The 21,010-nt window shown below is 36.7% G+C and overlaps 1 protein-coding gene across 1 annotated transcript in view; it reads right to left on the reverse strand.

The window, feature by feature from the left end:
• Positions 1-1,655: 1,655 nt before the first annotated feature.
• SORCS3 (sortilin related VPS10 domain containing receptor 3) overlaps positions 1,656-21,010 on the reverse strand; it is a 251,184-nt gene continuing 231,829 nt past the window's right edge. Inside the window, exons 17-23 of the mRNA XM_074231907.1 lie at positions 18,414-18,537; positions 16,252-16,364; positions 15,001-15,132; positions 10,799-10,898; positions 9,707-9,812; positions 4,933-5,093; positions 1,656-3,051 (exon numbers count right to left, since the gene is read on the reverse strand). Coding sequence (XP_074088008.1) covers positions 2,987-3,051; positions 4,933-5,093; positions 9,707-9,812; positions 10,799-10,898; positions 15,001-15,132; positions 16,252-16,364; positions 18,414-18,537 — 801 coding nt within the window. The 3' untranslated portion in view covers positions 1,656-2,986. The remainder of the gene's footprint in view (positions 3,052-4,932; positions 5,094-9,706; positions 9,813-10,798; positions 10,899-15,000; positions 15,133-16,251; positions 16,365-18,413; positions 18,538-21,010) is intronic.

The following is a 21,010-nucleotide window of genomic DNA, read 5'->3' on the forward strand; positions in this document are numbered from 1 at the left end:
TCTCCTTTTCCTCTTATCACTTACATACCCCAAATCAACTCATTCTCATAGAATTACTTTTGGGAAGTTAGATCATGTTGAGAGGCAACTCCAAAGAGTAAATCTACCATTGAACTCTAAAAGGAGAGAAAATATAAAAATATCAAGGGAGAAAGAGTAGCTCATGATGAGAAAGTTATCTGAATATGCCATTCAGAGATGAAGAAACACATAAAGAAGGCAGAGACTGAGTCACTGCACAGGCATCCTGACTTGTGATCATCCAAATATCAAAGAATAATAGCTGAGACATTTTTGGGTAGCAAATAACAAGAAACAAAATAGGTACCTATTGATTAGGGGATGTCTGAATAAATTGTGTTATCCTAAAATTATTGAATTTTATTATGTCTTAAGAAATGCCAAATATGAAGAATTCTGAGAAACTTAAGAAGGCTTATATGAATTGATGCAGAAATAGGTGAATATGTGCAGGAAAAGAATAATAATGGTGTCTGTCCATTTTTGAAGAAGATCACTACATCAGGGAGGTGATGCCATGATAAGCATTTGAATTTGATTTGAATGAGGGACTGGGCTAAGTCACCAACTTCACTTTCTCTTCCAGAGTCATCTGGGTCCAGTGGTCAGATATGAATCAGAATTATTACAGATGGCCCTAGGTGAGAGGCAATCAAAGTGACTTATCCAAGCTCACACAGCTAATAAGAGTCAAGTGTCTGAGACCAGATTTGAACTCCTGTGTCCTCCTGAATTTAGAGCCAGTGCTCTAAACATTATACCACCTTGGCTGTCCTTTTGAAAAGAATAATAATACAAAGTTGGAAGATGTTTTATTTTGATAAATAGTGCTGACCCTGGAAGGAGGCATGGGGTCCATTTTGTACCAACATCCTTTTGCTAAGCAATGGGGAAGATAGTTTTGGTTTGCATATTATGTCATATTTAGTCACTCTGTTGGATGAGTTTGCCTAATTGGATTTCTTTGCTACAAAAGGAATGCTAATTGTAAAGTACATTCAGAAAGGACTAGTGATGGTTAAAATAGAAAGAAAAAAGCTATCATAATAGAACTTAAAAAAATACTCAGTTCAAGATAGTCTTTTGATGTACAAAAATACATTTATTTTCAACAATTTCAAAACCACTGCCTTTTTTTACAGTAGAAATATTCAAATGGAACAATAAAACCAAGAACAGTATATATACATATACTGTATATATAGATATGACTCATGCATTTGTATTCCAGTGTTTAATACAAGTATTGCAATTGTCTGCCCCAATTAACCCTTGAAAACAAAAAAAAGCAGGGTGCTTATAAACACCCCTAATATTTTCAAAGAAATGTAGGGATGGATGCTCTATGCTGTTATAATCAGTCCATGGCATTCTTTCAGATCCCTTAGGTTTTTCATAGAGAGTGGAATGTGGAAAAAAATTATATAATAGTCATTTTCCTTTTTACCTCCTAGGAGGACTATCTTATGAATATATCATTTTTAAAATAAATGTATCTACCTTGCCCCCCTGGAAAAAATAACAGTGTTCAGAGTTTGGGCTAGAACAACCCTAGGGTAATGGAATTAGGGTGGACAAATGTGTGAAGCAGGTAAAATGAAAATGACTGCTAAGCTCATGCCCCCCCCCCAAAAGACTTTCTAAAAGGAACTAAAGGCAGACAGTTGACTTTAAGGAGGGTGCATACCCTTGACAATGAAATATCATAGCACTGCAGAATTTACTAAGATCATCAGACCACTAGATTGCTATTTGGCCTATAAAACATACATGGGCCAGACCCATGCTACCAATTTACAAATCCTTTCCATCTCCTACCATTATTCAACTGAGTTCAGCAAAGAGTTATTGAGAGTCTAGGTGCCCAAGATATCTTCTTGGGCTAAGAGAACCTAGTCCATATGTCCTCATAGGAAGAGGAATTAGAATCATAATTTCCTTACGTAATTTTCATATTCTATTAGGCAATATTGTCTTCTTAGCCTGATAAAGCAGAGCTTTTTGGGAAGGAAACCTTTATATCAGGTAGCAGAGCTTTTGTTGAGTGTATCTGGAAAGACTTGCTGGGCCATCTAGGGAACACACAGAACTCTGTGTCTTGTGATGTCATTTCATTCTAATCTTTTATAATTGGCTAAAAGAATTCCTCCTTTTTCTTATATACAGGATAGGAACAGCTATGTTGTGGACACAAAGATGAAAGAGTTAAATGTGACAGACAACTGGACTTGGTCCAGAATTCATACTTGCCAAACAGGCTTTGTGTGTGTGTGTGTGTGTGTGTGTGTGTGTGTGTGTGTGTGTGTGTGTGTCGGTGTGTGTCGGTGTGTGTCGGTTTGTGTGTCTGTGTGTGTGTATGCATACCAAGTTACTCCCTTTTTTCCTTTTTCTTTTTTTACTAAACATTAAATTATTTCCCAGCAAATAAAAAGCTATTTACATTTTCATTATCTACAGTATGCTGTCTTCTTCGTTGGTCTCTTCAGTGTTGACATGCATTAGGCAGGGCCTCTCAAAAGGATATCGCCTGCTTCTAGGAATTACTTCCACTCCCACTGGGGCCCAGTCGAAGCAGAATAGATCATGGGTTTGTGTCTGTGTGGTTTGGTGAGTTTGTGTGTATTAAAAAACAAACAAACAACAACAACAACCAAAACAAGGTAGAACCCAGGAGGACATAAAAAGTCCCACTTTTGAGCTGCCACTGGCAGACAATGGCACAGAAGCAGTGGGGAGAGGAGAGCCTTCCATCATGACAGGAACAGAGTTATTGACTGATTCTTGGGACATATTAACTTGGTTAAGAAGGCTTTTCTTCAATGTCCTCTTTTTGTGAAGGGGACTCTGGAGTAGCAGAGGATTAAAAAAGGATAGTTTTCTTTCTCCCTCCATAATAATAAGAAGTGTAATCATCAAGAATAAAAAAAAAAAATCAGAAAGATTGTAGACCAGGGGTTTCTCCACATTAAACACTAGTGCAGTTGGGGATTTCCTTTGTGCTTCCACTGTTGGCAATGGTGGCAACACCACCTATAGGAAAGATAAGACACGTAGGGAATGGTCAATAAAGGTCAACAGCACCAATTCTTATCTCTGCCTAGCATGGATGGTTAAGAACTACAGACTACATGTGACCAAAAAGGCAATGGGAAAACCATCTAGGTTTCATTCCTTCCACATCCTTGGCCTATTCATTCCACTGCAGCAGTTCCTCTTTGTGAGGAAACCCTAACTACTTCTCTCTTGAGATCTGTGAATTAAGTAATTTCATCAAATATTCTTTTGGAACCAAATGAAGAATGGTTTATTCTTGTCATACTGGATATGCTAGAGAGTGACTCAGAAATTTAGGGTCTTTACTTGGTTCCCAAGAAAGAGTTCTCACTCTCGCATAAAACATTTGTAAACCAATTTTGGGGAAGATCTTTTAGTTGTCATATTAATAGAAAAGGGATTCAGTTTCCCTATACTTATAAGTGGCAGATGTCTTAGAATTAGCAAGAAAACCGTCTTGTCCCATCTTTCTGTGTTCAAGTTATATGATTATAGGCTCACAGGATAAAATATCACTGGAAGTTGATTTAGAGATCATTTAATTCAACCATTTTTTTCTTTTTTTTAAATTTTACAGTTGAGGAAACTCAAGATGAGGGAGGTTTTTTGATTCTGTTGTTTCAGTCATGTTTAACTCTTTGTTATCCTATTTGAGATTTTCTTGACATTTGCCATTTTCTTCTCCAGTTCATTTTACAGATAAGAAAATTGAAGGCAGCAGGGTTAAGCAACTTGCCCCAGAGTCACATGGCTCATAAAAGTATGAGTATGTATTTGAATGCAGGAAAGATGAGCGTTTCTGGTTTCAGCACCCAGCATACTTACCACTGTGCCACATAGCTTCCCTACATGATTTGTCCAAGGTCAATAAGTGAGAAATAAAAGTGCTCTGGATTATTTTCAAGATTTTAAATATATAGATATATATATATATTTAATATGTGTATATATGTATATGTTTAGACATGCATACATAGTTATGTGGATAGATAGATGGATAGATGATAGATATATAGATAGATGATGCATAATTTGCTTTATATAAAGACAAGGTTCTTCAGATGGAGTGGGGAATAACATCAGTCTAGTGTCCCTAATATGTATCATGCTTCTTTTTAAAAAAAAGCACCAAAAACATTTTGTAAATAAAGTTTTGAGGTCATGTTGTTGTTGTAGTTCCAGAGTCTGGAGCAAAAGTATTTATGTTAGTGTGAGATTGTTTAACTACTACTGCACTCCCAATCCCTTCTCCAGGGCATCTAGGTAGAGCAGTTAACAGAATTCTGGTCCTGGAGTCAGGAAAACCTGAGTTCAAATTTGAACTGGGGCACTCACTAGCTATGTGACCCTGAGCAAGTCATTTAACACTGTCTGCCTCTGTTTCTAATATGTAAAATGAGTTGGGGAAGGAAATGGTAAACAACTTGAATATCTTAGTCAAGAAAGCCCTAAATGGGGTCCCAAACATCTGGGCCTGACCAAAATGACTGAACAACAATAGACCCTTTCTCTTGGCTATTTCCCACTTGTCTTTATATAGAGAGAATGAGACTTATTTTACCTGACTAACCCATAGGACAGTGTTGCCAAACTCAAATAGAAATGAGAGGCCACAATCAGCACATAAGGATCTCTGTTGATCACATATTGTCTAAGCTTTAAAATTTAATGTTAACTATTTTATTTATTTTGTTAAATATTACCCAATGACATTTTAATTGGTGCTGGTCCCAGCAGAGAGTATTATGGACCATAAATGGCCGGCAGGCCCTCTGCCATAGGGGACAGTTTTGTCAAGCCAATAACTTGGCATAAGTTTTAAGTACCCAGGAAGGGCAGGACGTGGAGTACATTTACCTATGACCCGTGTGTCCAGTTCTTTGTCCAGTAGCTCCTCGGGCTCTGTAAAGTCACTGAGGGTGATTTTGGGAGCATTTTCACTTTGGCTCACTGACCCAATCATCTCCTGTTCCTTGTCATGTTGAACTTGGGCATAGATGTTAATCCAAGGGATTTTCCTGTAGTGATACAAAATAGTAGCAAGATCTCTAAGTAGGGCCGATCAGTGACATATTAGGCAAATCAAAACACAGACTTATTTATCCTTTAAGAGAAAGCTGAGTGGACAGAGAGGAACTTTTTAGAGGTGATGAAAATCAAAATTAGAAAAAGACCACCTAATGGTTACCTTCAAAGGAAAACTCTTCAATTTGCATATGAGGGAAATAGAGTGGTCACCAAGATTGCATGGGGAATTTGTATCATAATGGTGAATTTAAACCCAGATCTTCTCATTCCAAGTTCACCATTCTTTCCAGTACACCCTCAGCAGTATAGGCAAGCCCCGAAGCTCTACTTCAGATCCCCAATTTCCTTCTCTCATGGTTTGTGATTATTGCATCTTAATAGAAAAAACTTGATGGTCTGAGGAGTTTGAAATATTGGAATCAAGACTGGCTTTTTTAGGAAAGAATTAAACACAATCTAAGTCAGAATAGAAAGGAAGTTCAGAGATCTAACCTAGACTTAACCTTATTCCTGCATTTTAGAGATAAGCAAATTGTGGCCATAACTTATTATTGGCAGAACCTATCCTAGATCCTGGCATGACCTCTGGCTTCCAATACAAAGGTAATTCCTTCAGAATAAGTAGTTGTGCAGAAAATTGTTTAGTTTTATTGTATGGAAAAAATATACTGTGAAGATAGATACTAAGTCCCATGTGGCAAAGTAGATAGAGTGCCAGGTCTGGAGTCAGGATGACTCAACTTTGTGAGTTCAAATTTGAACTCAGATAATTAATAGCTAGATGACCCTAAGCAAGTCACTTACCTCTATTTGCCTCAGTTTCCTCATCTGTAAAATGAGCTGGAGAAGGAAATGACAAACCACTTCAGTAGTTTGAACAAGAAAACTCAAATGGGGTCACCAAGAGTCAAACATACCTGAATGACAACTCCACCTTCCCTTAAAGTCAAATCCATAGTTTTACACTAACCTTTTAATAAAATTGTTTCAGGAAACAATTGCACAAAAATTTTTGAACAAACCAAATAACTCTATCAGGGTAGGTATGTCATATACAGATCACTTTTATAGATCTATGTTTGGTGATGAACTGACCTATCCTTGCTCTTTTAAAGTGGATCAAGAATTATACACATTAACAGCAACATTATTTGATGATAGACTATGGTAGACTTAGCTCCTCTCAGCAGTTCTAAAAGACTTGTAATGGAAAATTCCATCCACATTCAGAGAAAAAACTATGGAGTCTGAATACAGAGCAAAGCATACTATTTTCACTTTTTAAAATTGGTTTTATGTTTTTTTCTTTCCCCTGTTTTTTCCTTTTGTTCTGATTCTTCTTTCCCAACATGACTAATAAGGAAATATGTTAAAGGAGATCATACATATATAATCTATATCAAATCACTAAGTGTCATAAGAAGATAGAAGAAAAATGGAAGGAGACAGAAAAAAAGGTGCAATTCAGTATCTTACAAAAATTAATGTTGAAAACTATCTTTACATATAATTGGAAATACTAATATATATAGTGGGTTAGGAGACTGAGACTTCAAGGGCTCTAATGTACTCATTATCATCTACTGACGATATGAAGCTGTAAGAGGTAAATTCTGAAGGGATGAAGTTAAAAATTCATGCCAAGCCAGACTGCTCTCTCCTTATATAAACAAAAAAGCTGCATTTTAGGATGGGGATACTGTTTAATCATAAAAATACATGTTGTCAATCTACTCTAGAATGACAATATATAAAATAGTATCTGCCTCCTTCCATTTATTATACTCTGGGGCAGATGAAGCCATTATCTTCACATGTGAATCAATGCAAAGATGATCAGGTATTTTAACCAGATTTTCCTTTGACTATTTCCCAATTTGCCAATGATATGAATAAGGTAGAGAATTCTATTTTTGAATCTACATGGTACCACTAGCTTGAATTGAATATTTTGGCATTTTGTTTTCAATTCTTTCAAAGGACTTGCAACATTGGAAGAAAAATATTAGCACATATTGCAGAAATATTACAAGATTTACTTTAGGTCAGCCAACTACTAAATGGCAGACAAAACTGGTACTTGGTCTTCAACTAACAAACATTATTTTTGTTTGTGTCTCACACATTATATGTCTAGAGCCCTTCAGAGATACTATTTGACAATGAAGTAGGCTATGGCAGTAAGATTTCAAGGGCAAGGCCCTTCTGGTAAAGCCTCAAAGCATTTTAGCTTCTTCAAGCATTTTCCCAAGGCACTGGATGTCCTAGTAGGATGAGTACAGTTCTCTGAGAGAGTTAGCATTCTCTTTAGGTAGACCTCTTGGAAAGGCAAAATTATGCTTCAATCTGTTTCATATTATTATTTCTTGAGAGAGCAGAAAATAACAGCCTCGTAATTGGATATGGATAACATCCTCACAGCAGATAGTGTATGGCAGACTTTTACATTTACTTCAAGTATAGATAGGGTAGGCAATGTGACTCAGACCTTCTCCCCCTATCAACCCCTGGGGGCAGTGATCAGGGAGCTGCAAAGAGAAAGGTTTAACTTTTGAAAGCATAGCCAAGCCAATGATCTGGAAAGCTCAATTTCCCCAGAAGATACAGAAGCAAAGTCTGCCAGGCACTCAAGGCCACTGACTTTCTTTGAGTCTAATGAAAATGAAAGATTTACAGATTTAACTGACCTGGCAGGAAGAGAGAAAAGAGAGGAGGCATCTATTGGTGGGAAGTAAGCCTGAAACTTACCTAGTGTGGGAAATAACTCTAGAAATCTTTTATATTCAAGAAAAAGTATGCAGGTTTCTGTTACTTTAGAAAAAGTTTGAGTTTATTGCATTGAAATTGTAGTTCTCAAGTAGCCTCATAGCCAACTATGCATTACTTGGCATCTCCAAAGGGACAGAATTGCCCCTGAAGTGGTATTTGTTAAAAAAAAAAAGGAAAATTTATCATGTAGGGCTACCTCAAATTAATGGAGCTCATTTTAAGGAAGTCAGCAGTGTTCAAAGTAAAACCAAGAAGAAAAAGAAGGAAAGAAAAAGAAGGAAACCTCTATAAATTACAGGATTCAGTGGTACTGGTCTGACATAGCAAAGGTACCTCCATGCATTGATTCCTGTTTGTCCTAGCCATAAACATTCTTTTTTCCCCCTAGGCCCTACTTCCTGTATCAACAAACTACTCATTCTTCCTTTTCCCAATCCTTTCCCTTTTCTCCATCAAATCAAAAAAAATTGATAAAATTTTATTTGTGTGTATTGATTGATTTAAAAAATAAGTGGAAATTCAATTGGGATTTGAAATTCTTTTATATTTATTGATGAAAGAAAATTTGGGTCCTTTGTTAAAAGCATTTAAAACCAGATTTGAGGGGAGAAGAAATGGATAAAAGTCCTGAAGATGAAAGGATTCTAAGACTTTTGACCATAGAGTGGGGAACAAAGTTGAAGGTTGAAGTCCCTTTTTCCTCATGTCCCTTAGTTTTCTAGATTCAATCCAAATAGAACCTGTTCTTTTCGCTTGAAATGTCTCAAGAACATTTTATATTGTCTACTTGTGACATTATTATTTAATGATTTTTCATTCTGTAGCTTCTCCTCCCCCACCCCATCCCTATACCTTAGATGCCATCCATATGCTGCCTGTTTTATTTTTGCCTCTGGTTATGTATGAATTTTCTGCCAAAGGGGCTAGATGGTGGAACATATCCTTTTTGCTAATAGAAAGACTACAGTTGGGACTAATGGAATAGAAATATTGATTATCATTTCATGTCCTAAAGTATCCTTTTATGACACCACTCCCATTGCTTTCAGAAATTGTTCCTGAACACATGCAGATTGGGTTTTTCCCCTCTCTAAGTTTTTAAAAGGAAATTGATTAAGAAAAACTGAGAGATGGAAGGTGGGTATTTTTAGCATGTGAATGTTAACTGAGTTATTGCTCAGTTAAATTTGTGAAGTGAGACTTTTTTTTTTCCTTTAAAAAATCATTTAAGGTGTAAAAAGCTATTTCCTGTTAGAGCCTCCCAGGTCAGTCAGGTATCAGAAGGATGGGGAGTTGGGGAGTGAGACTGAGAACTTCCAGTTGGAAGGATGTCTGGATGTAGAGATGAACTTGAAGATCAAATAAAAAAATAAAAAGAAATGAAACTAATTTTTTCATCCCATTAATCATTTATCCAGTTCATTCATTCATTTTCCACTTCATCCATTCATCCACCCAACACTCCTCTATCCACTTTTTCATCCTTCCATTTATCTATTCTTTCATCCTTTCTTTCAGCAAGTGTATTAATTACCCACTATGTGCGAAGATAAATAAGACAGGAAATCCTAAACTCAAGCTGCTTATAAAGTTAGACCAAGACAAAGTTGAAGTTAATTAAAGAACACAGAAAAATAGATGATAGGAAACTGCAGCTCTGACTGCCATCTACTCAAACCCATTGCATTCAATTATCAAATGAGGTTTTAGTCCATTTAACTTGTCTGGCCTGGGAGGAGAGGTAGGGTTCAGGTACAAGGAAGATGAGGATTCACCTCCCCATAGCCAAGACACCCAATTACCAGGGTAAAACCTGAAAGTGACTGGCACTCACCTTTTAAACTTGTAGATCAAAAAGACAGCCAAACCCACAAACACCACAGATAGAAGCATCAGCATTGCTGAACTGCTATGCCCTGTACTGGAGTCCACAAGTGGTGCTGAAAGGAACAAAAAATACTAGAAAATTCCCCATAAATGCTCTTTTTGGGGGGGATTCTGGAAGAGGAAGATGGGAACAGTGGAGGCCAGTCAGTTGGTTCTTTTCCTTAATTGGGTGGTATCTGTTGGCTCTTATTGCCTCACCTGCTGTTTGGGCAAAGGCAATTCATGAACACAAACTACATTTTGTTTTGAGCTCATGGCCTCCATCAGAGAGAAAGCCATGGACTACTGTTTCTCAGATAAAGGATCACGGCAGACTCTGCTTGAGTAAACTCACTGTTTTTTAGATAATCTATGCCCAACTGAGGAAAGTGGGAGGAAGGCTGGAATGTTCTGTCTGCACAAAGTGCTTTGGGACGACTATCCTGTGCTGTAGCTTAGGGGCATTCAAGGTGAAATAATAAATAGTTCACTCTGTTTCTCTATTGAATCCTTATAAACACAGCTGGTGTGGTGTTCTGAAAGCCTCCACATTTAAGTTATAGGAGATACTCCATTCACTGGAATGATTTAAGAAGCAAAAACTCCCAGAGCTGACCATTCCAGGCATTATTATCCCTACTAACAAGCTGGTCATCTACATTCTCCATTCCTTCTTGCAATGACTGAGTTTTAGTCCAATCTCCTACCCAATATTTATGGATTAAGTTGCTCTGGAAGGGGCTTTAAATATCAATTTACCAAATGGTCTCAATTTACAAACAAGGAAAAGGAAGCCCAGAAAGCAATGTTATTTACCCAAAGATATATGGCAATCTGTTTGTTTAACTTATGTACCAGTATTTTCTCTTTATCATGTTATTATTCACACATAGTTAGGATTTTTAGTAGGTCACTAAAAACAAAAGAGATTCTAAAAATTATCTTTTATAGAATCTAAATAGAAAGGCTTTCACATCCTTTTACCTTCTAAGGATCAAAATATCACAGCCCCCCCCCCCCGGCCCCCCAGCACTACCTCCCCTCCCTTGTGAGTACTTACCTAATGTCAACTGAGTGACATAGACAACGACTTGGACTCCTGGTTTTAGCTCAAACTGGACCAAGTTCTGATTAAGAGCATTAAACAGAAGTTCTGCAATCTGCAAAATAAAAGGACAGATAGGTAGATGAGGAAATAATGGCTTCTCCATTAGGATGATGAGGATCTAAGGAAGAGAGAAAAAGACAAAGGTTAATAAAAAAAAAATGTTCAGAGATAGTTTTGATAAATTTGTGCCTCGGCATTATACTTTGATATAATTGAAAGAAAATACTTTTATGTAGATTTTCTGACTTCATCTCATTTCATGATATATAAGATCTTTTATTTGATCTTATTTTAGGTAAATAGATAGCAGTATTCCCACATTTTATAGAACAAGAAGCTTCTCCCAGGTTAGACATGAGTAAGGATTAGAACTTAATTTACTGCTCATTTAGTGTTATTTTTTAGTTCACAATGCTGATGGTCCTTTGTCACCCTGTTTCTATAATCATGACAACCTGGAGCTTGGGTCTACCATGGTATCACCTTTGGTGTGATCAAGGTCTTGGGAAATTGCTTGATGTTAAACAATTTATTGAGCCTATCTGATGTTTCAGCAAATAGCTTCACTTATAGGTAACAGTATCAAATGCACAGGGCTAGAGGAGATCTTAAAGGTCATCAAAATCATTCTTCTTTTATTTTTTTTTTTATATATGGGGAGTTTGAAGGACTTAGGCAGGGTCACACAGTATATCTAGGGTAAAATTTGAAGTCTGGTCTTCCTGATTCCACTATCCAGGGCTCTACCTAGTAGCCAGTGCTTGTCAAACCATCATCAGTTTCTCCAACTGTACCAAGTAACTATAATACAGGGGAGGAAACTTCCAGAAGCCTTCTGAAGAAAAAAAAAAGCTCCTCCTAATTGTCCTCCTGTCCCCACCCCACCCTCCATGATCAGTCATTGACTAATGAACAATGGGGAACAGAGCAGAAAAAAAGCAAGGGCCTGCCACCAAAAATTTAGGAATAATATTTCCTATTTCATTTTACCCAGCAGGCCTAAGCATGTGGAAAGTTGATTTAATCACTCCATAATTCCAACATGAAAGCTTTAGCAGACTCAGGCTGTTGTTCCCAACTCTTATCTTGCCTTACTCGCCTTAATATCACAGCTGCTATTCATCACCATAATTACCTATTTATCTAAATGGATGGATATTGTAGCTTCCAAATATAGTTCACACATGTCACTTGCTATTTCAGAATAAAGAGGTCTGGTAAAAGTGATGTACTCATTGAGAAGCCAGATTTATTTCTGGCCAACTCCAATGTACAATCCTTCTACTCAAGGAAGGTTCTTGGAACTTTCACCATTGCAGAACTGGGGCTGCTAGAGGAATATGTAGATGGGAAGAAAATCCTGCCATTTTATATCTCAGAAAGCTAAAATCTAGAGATTAAGTAATTTGCTCAAAATACCCCAGGGAGCAAGTAGAACAACCAGAATTGAAGTCCAAATTCACTACTCTTCTATAACAACAACAGTAATATTAGCTAACTTAGTTATCATTAGTTTGTAACCATTTTTGTGTCACAGATCCTATTTAGCAGTCTGATGAAGCCCATAGACCTCATCTTAGAATAATGCTTTTAAAAGAACAAAATAGGGGCTGCTAGGTGGTGCAGTGGATAGAGCACCGACCCTGGAGTCAGGAGTACCTGGGTTCAAATCCCGCCTCAGACACTTAATAATTACCTAGCTGTGTTGCCTTGGGCAAATCACTTAACCCCATTTGAAAAAAATCTAAAAAAAAAAAGAAGCACAAAATAAAACAAATATGCTTACAAAGGAAATGAATCATATTACAATGTAGTTATGAGAGAAATTAATATTTTTCAATTATATTAACAACTAATCATTGTTATCAAAATGCTCTTATAAAGCAATCTATGGAATCCAGCTTAAAAACTGTAGTTTTATGTAGTGTTTCAGGGTTTGCAAAAATAATTGAATGTATTATTTCAAATTTTACATATATCATTTCATTTCATATTTTATCTATATTATTTCACTTCAACCACATAAAGGTCATTGTAATTCCCAAATTACAGATGAGGAAACTGAAGTTCAAAGTGGTTGTGACTTGCCCAATTACATATATAAGGCTTTATCAAAACTTTATCAAAACTAAGGACTTGAACTTAGATCCTCCAGATTCCAAGGTCATGTGACTCTACTAAGCCACCTTGGAGTCATTATTCTAAAGAAGGTTGGAAGAGTGAACAAGTAGTGGTACTATAAAGTATAGTAGTATAGAATAAGGTTTCATCACAGAATACTAGAAAACTAAGAAGCACTTTACCTTTGTTGTAGTCACATTTCCACTGTAGCCCCTTTAAATACCCCCCCATGTATCTTTCTACTATCATCCTGGTTTTGAAGGCAGTCTTGTAGACTTACAAATTCCAGGGCTCTCTTCCCAATACCAACACCGAGTAGTGATGCTCAGGATGGTAAAGAAGAGGAGATGATGGGCTCAGAAGGCTTCCTGTAGCTTCTAGTGCCTTACACCCACACTTGAGGACATTAGTAAATCACAAATCCCTTTGGACAATCTTGGGAAAAAGCTGTTTCCTTAGCCAAAGCAAGATAAGGCAATCTGTCTCTCCCCAGGGAGTCACATCTAAAAGCAATTCATTTTCTCCTCAGAAGAAGGGTTTAAATTGTTCTGAATCTCAGAACTGGGAGATAAGAAACAAACTTTTCCAACATACAAAGAAAAATTCCATTGCTTTTGCTTCTCTAAATTTTTGGACAGGACTTTGAGGGGCAGAAAACAGTAGGGCACAATCATAGAGTGTTCACCAAAACAAGTAAAATAAGGTTTTGTTCTCTGGTGCCAATATCTGGAGAGGGTATTTTTTCTCTCCACAGTTAGCAAACTTTTCCTCTGCCAACCTCTGTGCCAGTTATCCTTGGCATTTAAATGGTCCTTTGTCCCCGTCCACCTCTGCCAACTGTTTTCCCTTCATTGGAAAATATCCTTAGCTAAGGCTCTGCAGAGATACCAAATATTGGTTGTGATCTGAGAGATGTTTGACTATCTGAGTTAGCAAGAATTAGCTGAGAAACCAACCAGTTCAAGGACTCTTACATGGCATTAGACATGAAACACTTTAGAGTTTTCAACCTGAAGTCTGTAACTGAATTTTTTAAAAATAATTTCTTAATTAAATCATTTGCTTATTAATTTCTTTACCCTTTAACTTATTTATTTATTCATTTAGTTAGTTGCTTATTTGTCTTAGCCAAGCTGGAAATGTAGCAGTCATTTATATGCCCAATCCCACTGTGGATGGGCACAGAACCTTTTGCTTGCTCTGACTCTGACCTAGCTCATTTCATTAGACAGTCAGGTAGCCTCTCGCTCTCCTGATCACCATAATAATGTCAGATTTAGCGCAGACAGTCATATGATTGACTTTAGCTCTACCATACCTTAGGATTTGGCAGCAGAAATTATAATTATGTACCTTTATGCACAGCTAAGAAGACATGAACATATTTAATTTTGTAACTGTGCCTCAATATAATTAAGAAAAAAATCCTATGTAGCTCATCCATTTAAAAACATAACTCAAAGAAGGGATCCATTGGCTGCCAGTAGGTCTATGGAATATAAAACTAGGCAAAAACACCTTCTCTGGAATCTTAATGACAGTCTCAAGGATCTATAATACCATTGGCATGGTTCTTCCCTCAACCAATGAAGAGCAATTTCTCCTATGATATAACAGATAGATTTCAAAAGTTGATATGGACCTAAAATTAATAATTCTTTGGTGCTGGTGAATTGTGCTGTTTGCCAGTTCTAAGATGAACAAAATAAAATCATAGACCTCAGGTTTGAAACTTTTCTACCTCCAAAGGACCAACCAAGGATGGCTTTCTATTGACATAATCTTCAAGAACTCCAAAATATCTCAAAACCAAAATGAGGCATCTTAACAATATTTTGATAAATTGATGTTAGAGAAGGAAAAGCTTTATGGATGACAGATAGCTTAGTTCCCATAGGTACAGAGTGCAGAAATGCAACTATTTTCTGATAAAGGTGTGTAGGTGTAGCACATATAGAGGGAAGAGAAATGAGATTAATGATGTCCTGCCTCCCCTCCCCCATCTCCCAATCTTGAAGTTTTCTCTCACTCACTTGCTCAAGGTCTGCTTCATTGCCTTTCCTTCTCTCAGTCATGTTTTTGTGTGGCAGGATAAAGAGCTCAGCTGAGGTGGGGAGTCCAGGGAACACTGCCACTAGAATCTGGTCTTCTGGGACACTGGTGACCTGCAGAGATGTTGTGACAAATAACATTGACAGTAACATCTACCTGTGTATGAGACATATCCTTCAATAAAAACTATAAATTCAGAAAGGTAAGTATCCATTTAGTTTTATCACAACTTTGCAGTTCTCTCCCAGCATCTGCACATAATAGGTATTTAACAAACATTTGATGGATTGAGATGGGTTGGTCACGGTCAGCCTTCTTTAACTTCCAGATCATTGAAGATGCACTCACCAGAAAACAGCCAGACACAAAGTCATTGAGGCATCACCAGAATAAGGAAAATGAGGCTTTGTTCTATGGTACCAGCATCTGGAAGGGACATTTTTTTTTCTCTCTACAGATAGGAAGTTTTTCCTCTGCCAGCTTGTGTACTATAGGAGGACTGTCAATCACTCCAATAAGGAAGTGAAATGGAGTTTATCCTTCAGAGGTCATAGCCAAATTCTGCATTTTAGAGAATATCCAAGTAGATTAAGCCATCAAACTTATATCATTTATGAATCCCTTCCCTTAGCTAAGATCCCCTGAAATACATTCATTCTACTAAAAATAACCATTGTTTCACTATAGGAAACTGACTCAGTTGATAGAATCATAGAACTTAAAAGTTGGAAGAAAGCTCTAAAGTCACCTACTCCAATAACTTATTGACCCTTAGACCATACCCACCCAACAAATGACCATCCAGTTGCAGTTTAGATACTTATATTGACAGAGAACTCAAAACTTCCCTAGGCAGCCTATTCTATTTCTATACAATTAAATGATTTGACAGGGTTTTTTTCCCTTATGATGAGGCAAAACTATTTTCTTCTGTCCCTATTTCTATTTTCTGTTTATGTTTTTTAGCCAAGAACAAGTCTATTTCATTTGATATAAAGACCGTTTAATATTTAAAGACATTCTCAGCCTCAACTCCTGAAGCCTTTATCATACTATCCCAGTCCCAATTAAACACTTCTAATGTTGTCTTCAACCAATCTTCAAATAGGAGAAAACCACTTTTACTACTTTTATTAGCTCCCTCACCCTTGGTAATTCTTCTTGGAATAGCTTCTTAACTTTCTATCTTTTTTCCCAACCTCAATTGCTAGGTAGAAGGAGAGCCAACCTACTTTGACCAGAGCTCGCTTGATGACTTTGCCAATATCTTGTCTCCACTCAGGGATATCAGGATTGTGGTAATCCAGATTGGGTGAGAATGATAGCAACTGTGATTGGAAATATTCTTCAGAAAGAAACAAGGGAAAAAGAAGGCAAGCAGAGACATAAAGGGAGAATCAGGGAAAGGGGGGGGGGAGACACACAGGGGAAGTAAGTTAGTCCAATGATTATGCTACTTTGAAATTTGTACACCAGGAAGTAATAGAAATTTGGTTATTGGAAACAGGTCTATTCAGCTCCATATGCCAGCCCTGTTAATTCTGGAATATATAAACATGTACTCACTGTAAAAGATCCATTTTCTGAAATGTACAAATTCTGAAAATAGATATTCTGTGTGAAATCCCAGAAGAGCAATATTCTTGCTGCAAAAGCTGATACCATAACAAACTTTACAAGAAGCCTTAGATAATGGGGCCAGGTAGGGACAACTTTACTACTCCATCATACTGCTCCCATCTACTTTTTCTTGTACTTTTATCTGTCCTCTTGCTAAATGTCCTTTATACTTAAAACCTGAATTAATAAGCATCACTGGGGTGGCAGACCATACAAACCTGATAATCACATGGAACCAGTGACTAATATGTGATCAAACATACATCACCACTTGGGAACAGAACTAGACCAAGTCAAGTCTTTCCTTACTTGATAATGTTGACAGATGCTTCCTCTTTCCTTTGGAAAAATGGCCCTGTCAGAAACCTCCCTTTGTCAATGCAGACCAGCACCTTCTTTGCACCTTCATCTTAGAGAATTATCCAGTGGTGCTGGATAATTGATTGTCTATGCAAAAGTATATATCAGGGACAAGGCTTGTGACAAAGTCATCCTGGTTAGGAAGATACTTCTCTAGACATAATTTCTGAATTCCCTTAATGACAATAGTAGACCATGTTTATGATGCAACTGAAGATTGTTTTCCTCATAACATTCCTGTGAGATGGTTATTATTATACCCCATTGTGCAGATAAGGAAACTGAGTCTCAAAAACTTTAGATAAGGGCCCATATTCATAACCAGCAAGTTTTGTTGCTTGCTGTTACAAGCAATGATGGTGTCAGGGTCATTGGGGAAGGGCAAATTCACATTTGTTAAAAAGAACACTAATATTTGAAAATGACCCTTGAGACTTACTAGCAGGGTGATTCTGGACAAGTCACTTAACCCTGTTTGTCTTAATTCTTCATCTGTAAATGTTAGAGAAGGAAATGACAAACCTCTCTAGTGTCTCTGCCAAGAAAACCTCAAAAGGGGTCATGAAGAGTTAAACACAAATGAAAACTTCTGAATGGCAACAATTTGAGGATTGTGGTTTGGTCTTTTAGGCAGATCATAATAATCCCTTCCTTAGATGCATGCAGATACAGGGTCTCTTTTGCATTTCAAGATTCATAGTATTGAAATTGATAAGATATCAGGTCATAGCTTTAGAGATGCTGGGGATCTTTGAGATCCTCTTATCTAAACTTCCTGTTTTAGTAGAGAAGAAATTAAAGCTCAGAGACATGGAGAATTGTCCAAGGACATACCCATAGTAAGGGGGATTTGAATTCATCTCTGATTCCAAATCTAGTATTCTTTCCATTCTACCATACTGCCTAATTTCATGAATGTTTCATTCTTTCACTGAGGATTTAAGCTCAGGAATCATGGAGACAGGAGACAGGAGTCAGGAGGCATGGTTTTTCTTGCTTTTCTCTCTCTTCTTCATTGGGTGCTTCACACAAATAGTAGGTGTTCAATATTGATTGAACTTCCTAACAGATCATCAGAAATCACTGTCTCAGTATTCTTAATCTATCATTTCCTTAACTCAGCAAACCTTGCAGGACTTTCCATTCATTATAACTATAAAGTCATGTGGAAAATTGTGTTTGCTGACAAGATATAGTCCAAATAAAAGGACAGGATTAGTCCAGCTCTTATTGCCTTTGCCCAAGACCACTTTGTCCTAATTCAATAAGAGTAGGAAAAGAGTTGGGTTTTTACTGGCCTTTTACTCATTCAACCAAGGCTTCTACAGTCTTCTGGGGGGAATGGCAAAGTATAACTTTTTTTCTAATTATCTAGGAACCAACAGGAGCCTCAATAGTAGTGTTTTGACTTTACCATGCACTGCAATATCTTTGGAGTCTTGGATGAGGGCGTTGCCAGCTGCCACCTGGACTGTTATGGTGTTCAATCCCTCAGACGTGAACATGAAGGAAATGCTGCTGTTCAAGGTGATCAGAGGCTGAAAGACATCAAAAAAAAGGAAAAAAATAACACTCATTCCCAGTTCCTGGAAGTCACTAGATTCTTCCCCTGATTAACTCAAGAATACTTTAATCAGCATCTTATTCACCTGCCTCTTCCACACCCCATGGAGCCTTAATTCCTAATTAGTGAGATGAAATAAATTTAATTGGTACAACTTACTAGCAGCTGTGATTGAGGCAGTATAATGTAGGAGTAATAATAATAATAATAATCACATTTAAATAGCACTTGAATGATTGTAAAGTACTTTTTAAAAATAATCCATTCTATTTTCACAACCACCCTCTGAAGTAGGTGCTACCATAATCCTATTTTTTTGTTTTAGTTGGGAAAATTGAAGTAAACAGAGGTTTAGTGACTTGTCCAGAGTTACAGTGCTGAAAAATATGACATGAAATTTAAACTAAGGATTTCCTGACTTGATAACTATTGCTCTATTCACCATACCACCTAGATGCCTAGCACAACAGACTTGGACTCAGAAGACTCCCTCCAAACCTTATTCATGATCTCATTTCTTAAACTCTATGGAATTGGGAGAGCAATTTAATTCTTTTGAGTCTCAATTTCTTCACCTATAAAATACAGTTAATGATATTTTCCTGTCCTCCGGCAAAGTGATATAAGAAGCAAATGAGTTAATAGATATAAAAAATAATTTTGCAGCCATAATATATTATTTAAAACATAACTATACAACATTATCAAATGATTATTATTCAATTTGGAATTTTAATTATCCAGAAATAGAGGGAAGGATAGCCTAGTCTTTGGTGTGACAAAGACAAGGGTCACTTTTCTATGTTGTTTCCTATCTCTGAATTTTTAACAGAGGAATAACAATAGAATAAGGTGTTCTTCCTAGAGTTTTGGTTTCTTCTAATACCTAATCACTGAAGTCTAAAATGAGAAAGTAAGGACCATCTTGAGACATCTACTGCAGCTCCTTTAGGTAGGCCCCTTCCAGATCAGCCTTCTAGCTGCATTGGAAAGAAAATTATTCTTTTCCAATTTTCCTGCTTAAGAAATATCTCTCATCAAAAAAGCAGAAAAGTTCAGGGTTGCAAGGGACCAAAGAGACCAAAATACAAATAATAACTGGCATTTCTAAAGTACTCTAAAATTTATAAACATTTTACACACAGTATTATCTCATTTGAACCTCATAGAAACTTCATGAAGCAGGACTACTAGTATGTTTAATCCCCATTTTTAAATATGAGGTAATTTAAGTCACAGAGATTGAGAGCTGAAGTAATTGTCACACAAATACAGACCAAGGAAACTTTTCCAACCAAGGTCCAGAATGTAATCCATAATGTTAAACTGTAGAACTTAACTCACAGGATTACGGGAATACAATGAGATCATATGTGTATGTATATGTGTGTATATCTATATCTCTATATCTCTATGTCTCTATCTCTCTATCTCTATATCTCTATCTCTCTATCTCGATCTCGATCTCGATCTCGATCTCTATATCTATATCTATATCTAATCTATAGTCCCAAAGAAGAGGACAGGAAGCTTACAAACATACTAGGTAACTCTGATAGTTAAGAGATTTCTATAATTTTCTAACAGACCTCTATAATTGAAGAGAATAAATCAAGAAAAGGAAGAAGTTGATCACAGAGGAACAGCAAGAGTGCAATAAGTACAGATAATGCCAGAAATCAAGGGAATCATAGGTGTATATATATGTAGTTGACCTATATCTGGAGTCTAATAAAACATATTACTGTTATTCTTGCGGAGGAACATGAGCTGGAGCAGGAGATAGGTGTTTTGGAACTGATTGATAGGCCAAACTCAAAATGGAGATGATACAACATCAATCTGGCAAGAGGTCTTCAATGAAGACCCTATAGGGATCCCTTCTTAAGTCTATGATATTTAACTTTTTTTTGAATCTTTGACTTGAAGGTTCAGTTGACCTATTTATCAAATTTTAGTTGATACAAATCAGGGAGAGACAGCTAATATAGCAGTTGGCAGAGTCTGAATTTGAAAAGCTGTTGACAGGTGAGGGTATTAGAGAGAATCTAAGATTGAGTTTAACAGAGATAAATGCAATATCTTATACCTAGGTTTAAAAATATCAATTTCATAAGTACAAGATGGGGATGGAAGGTATGACCAAGAAGTAGTTTGTCTGAAAAAAAAAGAAAAAAGATTCTAGGATATTAATAGATTGCAGGCTATATGAGGGCCTAATGTCACAGTCAAAAAAATTAATATTTAGCCTGATATGTTGACATCTACCTATATCTATACCTACATCTACTCTATCTCTTTATGTGTTTCCAGAGCAACACAACTATAATGGTGAAAGGCCTTATGTTTAGCTCAGAAAAGAAAAACATAAAGGATAGGGATGTGGGGTGGGTGATAAGGAACAATTATTAGTATCAAGTATTTAAGTTTCTCTCTTGTGGAAGACA

Source organism: Macrotis lagotis, chromosome 4, assembly GCF_037893015.1.
Source record: "Macrotis lagotis isolate mMagLag1 chromosome 4, bilby.v1.9.chrom.fasta, whole genome shotgun sequence".
NCBI lineage: Eukaryota > Metazoa > Chordata > Mammalia > Peramelemorphia > Peramelidae > Macrotis > Macrotis lagotis.